Source organism: Phalacrocorax aristotelis, chromosome Z, assembly GCF_949628215.1.
Source record: "Phalacrocorax aristotelis chromosome Z, bGulAri2.1, whole genome shotgun sequence".
In the NCBI taxonomy this organism is placed as follows: domain Eukaryota; kingdom Metazoa; phylum Chordata; class Aves; order Suliformes; family Phalacrocoracidae; genus Phalacrocorax; species Phalacrocorax aristotelis.
Window position 1 is genome coordinate 27,675,982 of NC_134311.1, and position 7,266 is coordinate 27,683,247.

The following is a 7,266-nucleotide window of genomic DNA, read 5'->3' on the forward strand; positions in this document are numbered from 1 at the left end:
TGTTGTGCCGAAGCAAGCTGCCATTGGAAGTCAAATAAAATTGTTTCAGTACAAAAGGACACATATCCTAACAATCTAGACTTCTTTTGTCTTTATTGGTCAAGCTACCAGCCTAGAACATAAAGGAAAAAAATGCAAAAAATACCTCTAACTCTAGATGAATCTCATTTTAAAAGGGAAAAAAAAAAAGAGATTACAATGAGAAATGTATCCTTGCACCAGTCTCTGGAGAAAAATTAAGAGATGATGCCCTTCGCTTATCCAGCAGGCCGAGAAATTAAGAGTCAGAAGTGTGTTTTTCATCATATTTAATGTAAGAATGGCACCAAAGCGCACCTAAACAAAGAAACTTGGCTATGCGTTAAGAGTGGGAATAAGCTTTAAGATTTTTACTAGGAAGAAACTACTGACTAGAAGAAACCACGAGAACAATTTTCTGTTTCAGTTTCACTGGCAGAGCTGGCTCGCGATGAAGTTGTGGTGCTGGACAAGGTCAAACACAGCAGGGAAGCAGCTTTCAGTGCTGTGATGTAGGGGATACTGGGAGACTGTAAATTATTTCTAAGGAGTACATAAAAGGTAACTGAAAAGGCAAGCCTTTTTTCTGGCATGTTTATATTTGCAATACTGCATTATACCAAGATTAAGGGTATGAAGATTGGAAGTGTTAAAAACGGCTGATTCTCTTCTCTCCTGTTCTACCAGGAATTAGGTACTGTGACTTGGAGAGTGGCTGGGGATGGGCTTGTAATTCCAACTAGGTTAATGTTAAAATAAAATTATTATATGCCTTTTAAGAAGTGTTATATCCATCACGTAGATTGACTATATTTTTGTTTACTGTGGTGCTTTGTATAAATCATGTATCCAACAAACTTTAGTACTGCTACATAAGAACAGGAAAGGGTTCTTGACTTGTGGATTGTGTGGGTCCCATGGAGCTGGGCAAAGAGTTGGGAATCTTCACCTCAAACTCTCCTGTGTGGTCTATGTGTCAAAATGTCTGTATTTATTGGCACTGGTAACTAACAACCAGAGAACTGTCCAGTCCATGAAAGACACCTTGGATTCCCCTGTATCCATGAATATTCCTGTGTCATACCCAGAAAAAAACGTGTGCTTTTTGGTTGGAAAATAAAACTAGCAGTTCTTTTAAAACAGTTTGCCTTGTGGTATCCTTTCACCAGTGATGAAATAACAGGATGACTTGGAATAGAGAAAAAGATAAGAGGCGGGTTTGCTGTCCTAGAAAAGGGTTAAAATGCAGGGATGCACTTGGCATTGGGGGATTAGAAAACAAAATGAGCAAAACCATTACAGAAGTGAGAAGGGGAAAGTGGCAGTCTTTTATTTGAGCACATCTGCTTCTTGGGAGAAAGATTTATGGCACCTTTTTACAGATGGCACAAGTTTGAGGAAAAGCAATGCCTGCATCTGTTAGCCTTCCACAGTGGTGGTATCTCCTAGTCCTCTGTTTTCTGTAAGTGCCCTTCTTCAGCCAAGTACCTCCCATCACCTTCTTAGAAGTCTTCTCTACTCACCAGTCCCATGACAAAAAACAGTTTTGCTGTTACAGGTTTTCACTCAAAACCTCTTTACTTCCTTCTGGAAATCACTGGTTCAGGAAGAGAATCACACATGCACAGAATTCAGCATCAGCACTGAAATCGTCCTGTTTCAGCTTGCATTCTTGCCCCTGTTGCTTCTTTCAATCCCAGTGGCTGTCTGCAGGCTCCACGCTCTTTCCCTTTCCAAACCACTCAGTCCACTGGTTGTCCTTCCACAACTTAAATGTCTTCTTGTCTTTGACAAATGCACATTTTTGCAAAATGAGCAGTTTTAGCTTGGCTCTAACCAGTAGCGAAGTTTCTAATTTCTACATGTCAAAGCTGGGCTAAATATTGAGGCTAGTGGGTTACAGTCCTATCCTTGAGGCACTACAGCTTTTGTGGGGCTTCTTGCTTGACTGATAAGTTCCCATGGTCCTAGAATTTTGATTGTGTCAAGGACTGTGTCACACTTCGAAGAACTCAGTGCCTCACTCCCTACAAACGCTGAACAGAATCCACGACAGACACATTCCTTTCCCTCAATCATTTGGAAAGCCCAATCCAACACATGGCACAGCTGAGACAGGCTGCCAGGGCGGGATTCTGGCCTCTAAAAAGTGTCTACTTTCTTTTCAAAGGTACTCACTGATTTTTCTGTAAGTCGGTTGGTTACAGAAACCTGAAAGATCCGAGCCATCTCTCAAGAGAAACCTCTGAGATCCAAGACAGGGACTCCAGCGGTGGTGAGCAGTGACAGTTGTCCTTGCCCCTGCTGAAACTGGGTCACTGCAAGAGTGAGTACAAAACCCACTACCCAGTAAGAGAGGGAGAGACAGCACAGGAGAGGGTGTTTACTGGGAAACTTCCAGAGGGAAAGATGGGAGGGAGGAGCTGTGTTACCTGCTATATTCACAGATGGACTAACTTATAGAGGCAGCTCTGGGGTACAGATGCAGTATTAACCTGTGTGCAGGACCTCTGAACATCTTCCTAAACAAAGCCACCTACACAAGCACACCCTAATACCTAGCAAGAAAACTTCTCCTGTTCCTAATGTACCCTCTGAAACTCACTACTCCTCTGCTTATATCCCATTTCCAGAGTCTGAGCTCTCCTTCCCCTTGTTGCTTCCCCACACTTACAACTGGTAAATTCCCATCCTCCTGTGTCTGGGACAGCAGATGCAGTAATGATGTGGATTCTAAATATGCTCAGCTCAGCAACAGCCTGAGCCAGGCAGAACTTTAAGAGCTATTCTGACTTTTGATGGGGTTCTTATGGTTTGTCTTTCTTCCCAGACCAATCACTCCAGTTCTAGGCATCTATATTTGGTTCTTTCTGCTGGGCATATTGGTATGAATGCTTAAGCTGAGTTAAATGGGACTTAAAAGGCAAGGAATTCCAGCAATGTCCTCCTAAAGTTTCACATGTATTTCCCTAGAACTAGAAATGCTATTATGTATATGAATCCATTTGGAAGAATGTATGAACTGGTATTAACTAAAGTCACCCTGTTTTAGTTGTCACTGTCTGTCACTTGATGCAGCACACTGGTGGGTTCAGGATGCAAAAAGAAACTCCCAAGCTAAATGGAAGGAAGATGAAAGTAGTAATAAAATAGAGGCAGCTTTCTTTGGGACCTCTCAATAAGTCAGGCTTGTTTTCATCTTCAAGGGGCTTTTTTTGCTGGATCATGTCTCCTAAATTAAAGGATACAAAAGTAAGCCATCTTTCTAGTTCTTCAGCATTGTTCTTAGAATGGCTAATGGTTAACAAAGCACATAACAGGATGGATAAGAAGTCTTTACTTTGGACAGTATTGACACCTGAAATGCTTTGGTAAGGAATGAACTGAATTTACACCTATCATCCTATTTGAACCCATTCCTAGCTTTTGCCAAAGACTCATCTAACCTGGAAAGGAAGCAAACCACTGCGACCTGAATATTAAAAGCAGACCTACACCAGGGGGAGCTCTAAGTACACATGTGTACAGCCAGGATGGGGACAGCAACTGAACTCAAAGTCTGGCTTCTCCCTGCAGTTCTTCTCAGTACAGAGTAGTTGCTAGTGTTACTGCACTAAGACCAAACTTTGCTGAACTTGAAGGAATGGCAGCAATAACACTCAGTGAGACTTGAAAACAGTCGGAGTGACTGTTGCCTGGAATCCAGCTGAGAGCTTTCTCCATAAAGCTGGGCATAGATGGCCTGTCAGCAAAGCACAGCTATTCCTTGCTTAAGGAACCATTGGAGATTCCTCTAGATCTCTCTTCTCAAGGTTGTGCCAAGCAGTACTTTAGAAAGGATGTACCCAGTTAAAAATAGCTGCACTAGAACCTTGTAATGCGATTGTCCACGAAACCCATTTCTGCTAGCCTGAGGCCTCTCTGGAGGTCATGCTACAACTGGGAATCAAGAAGCTGAGGCCTGGACATGGCAGCAGAGGAGATGTGGAATAACTGTAGCATATGACCTGAGATGATCTTGGTAAAACTTGACGAGCACACCCACAAGACTCTTCAGATGAAAGGAAACATTAAAATGCTCCTTAACCTGTTGTTAGGATGTAATGCATACAGGTTGGCCCCATCTTTCTCAATACAAGCTCTCTCTTTCTTAGTGTCATACACCCCCAAATTGACTCCCCTCCATTGGCACTTACCTGACTTCCAAGGAAGCAAAGATATGCCCAGCTTGCAATTATACTCAGACAAATATCAAAGCGAACAACTGTTAGACATTTTAATGTGTAACATCTTCCCAGATTTTGACTTTAGGTGTCTGCTTACCTAAGAGCAACTAATTCCAGCAACCAGTGAATTCGAACTTGTTCAATGCCGCCATGTGGAACAGAAGAAATGTAGGCAAGGTTCATCTCTTGGTCTTTGCTCAGGTCAAACAGGTCAGCACGGCTGTGAGGTAAAGGAGGACTTCAGGAAAGGAGGGACAGAAAAGAAATGACATTAACTAGCAGCTCCAGTGGGTATCAAAAGATCCCTATGCCAAGTCCCTATACCACCTGCAAGATCCTTCCCAACATGAGAAGCATGGTCTAACATGAAATGAAAGCAAAATGGAGTTGCAAGTTATTTGGGGCTAACTGACTACACATGTAGTCTAGCAAAGCAGAACACGGTTCGGGTGCATCTCACTGCCACACTCAAAGCGAAGCATTACAAGCAATCATTGCTGCACAGATAGCAACCTCAGGCAGCGGTGCCCTGGAGAAGCCGTACAATGGCAGTCATCTTGTCTCTGAGTAAATAATGCTAAGGGAGCTCAGTATCTTTTAGGCTTTGGAGTGGAAGTCACACTTGCTGAGGTCTGTAGTAAGACAAATATGGGCTTGATCTTCCTGCTGAAGTCCATGCAATGACATCCACTCTTGCTTTGCTGTGGAAGCTACACTTGTTAGGAGCAGAATTAGATGCTCAGAGCCTCCACATTCTTCAGCAGTGTTCAACTCACCTCTAAGCACAAGGAAGTACAGGAGTACGCAGCTTGAGGTTTCTATGCTTGATGCAAGCTGTTTAACCTGCTCACGGCTACAGAGCAATGATCGTGTTAACATGACTTCCGTGTCTACCTATTCCACTGAAATCGACGTAACACTGGCAAATTTCTGCTGCCTCTGTCTCCACAGATAAATAGCTGCAAGATGGAGGGACATCTCATGCCCACCCTCCACAAGTCAGAAACTTAGAACACTGCCCAGTTCACTGAGTTTAATATCCTGCACATTAAGCCTCTTGGTAATGCACAAATTCTAAGTGTTAAAGCATTTGTATTACAAAAAAGATAAAACAACATTGTTCCCAAAGTTCGGTAAAATATTTCCAAGTGACTTCACATTGCAAAGAGAGATGACTTGTTCTCTAACTACAGACTGTACAATAACTGTGTAAGTGAAAAACTAATCTAGTTTCTGCTTTGCCTACTGTATTCTGTCTCCTCTGATGGGTGGATCAGCTCTGTGCTGACTGGAAGAGTCACACTGTCACGCTGTCTTCCTCTGTCCCCCTCCACATATTCATCTCACCTCCGAGGACCCCACTGAATGAACCTGCTACTATATAACCATCTGTGCACAAAGCAGGAAAAGCCTGACCCCACCCGGACAAGAACTTGACACAACTTTGTCCTAAGACATTTGCCTATCTATTAGCGACCTCCTGCATCCTCATCTGGAAGTGCAAGTCTTGACACAGATTACAAACCTGTAATACTTCATTCTTATCATCTAGCACATGTGAGCTCCTCTGTGCAACTCCACCAGCATACAAGGCACTTAAAAGTCACCTCCCTGAGATTGCTTCAAGTCAAACAAATGAGACTGAGAAGTTACAGATTCCACTCTTTCTAAATACATATTGGCCATTTGGGTCTTTTTAATTGTTCCAGTGGATAAGGACGATGTTAACTATGGGTTTTTGAAGAAGTGCTTTACTACGACTCTGAGATTCAAACACGCTTCAGTTCAAGCAGTGGCAAAGATGGAAGTCAAGGCATAAAGCACTCACTTAATTTTTGCTTAGTCCTTGCTGAATAAACACTCTGAAATTCACGCTCTGATAGAAAGAAATCCAGCAGAAACCATGACGAGATACAAAAGAAAGCTGGCAGAACAGTGGGTTTTGTCAGTGGTAATATCAGTATCTGTCCTTCCCTGTTAAAAGTGCCCGTCCAAGAGAACACCCAGCCTTGCAGTCTCCCAACTGCTGATCCACAGCTATGCATTTTCCCAGCTGCCTGCAACTGGCACATAGAAGAGAAGCTGGCCTTGCCGTGTGATCCGCTTTGTTTACATTAACCGGCCACGTCCCACGACCACCTCCAGGCAGGCAGCACGCACCGGGCTAAGCAGCGGATCGCAGCGAAGGCTGTGCCGGGGCGCTCTGATCCCACGGCAGCAGGCCCGGAGAGGCCGGAAAGGCTCCCGATCCCGAGCTCGAGCAGGGCGAGGGGCGGCCGCCTCCCGCCCCGGCTGCCTCCCGCCTGCCGTGCGCGGCCGCTTACCAGAAGCCAGTGCTCCTCCAAAAGTGCTCCAGGGGCCGCTCGGCGCGGCGGACATCCACGGACACCACGCACGCCGCGGAGCCGGCGCCGAGTTGCAGCGCCAGCCACAGCAGCAGCCCCATGGCGGCACGAGGAACCGAGCCCAGCCGAGTCGCGCCCAGCAGAGTCGCGCCCAGCCGAGTCGCGCCGGCGCCCGCTACCGACGCAGCAGGGACGCGACGCCAGGCGCCCGCCCACGGGGAGGCGGGGGGGCCGGCTCCCGCCCCCGAGGGCTCCCGCCGGCACCGGGTGAGCGTATGTACCTCGCTTCAAGAAGCGCAGCTTAGCTAATTCGGGTACTAACGTTTCCGCCTGAAGCCCAGTCGACTCGTTCTTTTGTTGTTGTGGTGGTGATGGTTGTTCTGGCGCTCTAGTGACCGGGAGTTGCTTCCCCGAAGTTGCCGCACGGTGTGCTCTTATTGCTGTTGCATTTCTCTGACATACCACATGAGGGAAGTATGCTCTTATGCTATTGTTACGTCCCCGTGCTCTGTAGGAAAGCGTGTTACGAAGTGGTGCGTGCGGTACCGTGGTAGCAGCTCATTTTGTGTTCATTAGTTCTGATTAATTGGGTGGATGGGGTACTCCAGTCTGATTCCCAATAGAAGCTTTGGATTTAACAGTGCCCACACCAGGGAAACTGCAGAGAGCCTCCAGGC

General features: G+C 45.7%; 1 protein-coding gene across 4 annotated transcripts in view; it reads right to left on the bottom strand.

Moving 5' to 3' along the window:
• IDUA (alpha-L-iduronidase) overlaps positions 1 to 6,947 on the bottom strand; it is a 47,422-nt gene extending 40,475 nt beyond the window's left edge. For 2 of the 4 annotated variants that reach the window (XR_012658121.1, XM_075079863.1), the window contains exons 1-2: positions 6,569 to 6,774; positions 4,342 to 4,482 (exon numbers count right to left, since the gene is read on the bottom strand). Coding sequence is in view for 2 of the 4 variants with exons in the window: in XM_075079863.1 (XP_074935964.1) it covers positions 4,342 to 4,482; positions 6,569 to 6,690 (263 nt within the window). In the remaining 2 variants the exon portion in view is untranslated. Of the gene's footprint in view, positions 1 to 4,341; positions 4,483 to 6,568; positions 6,775 to 6,870 lie in introns of those variants that run through there. The other 2 variants (XM_075079864.1, XM_075079865.1) reach the window with 2 other exon arrangements.
• Between the last annotated feature and the right edge of the window lie 319 nt (positions 6,948 to 7,266).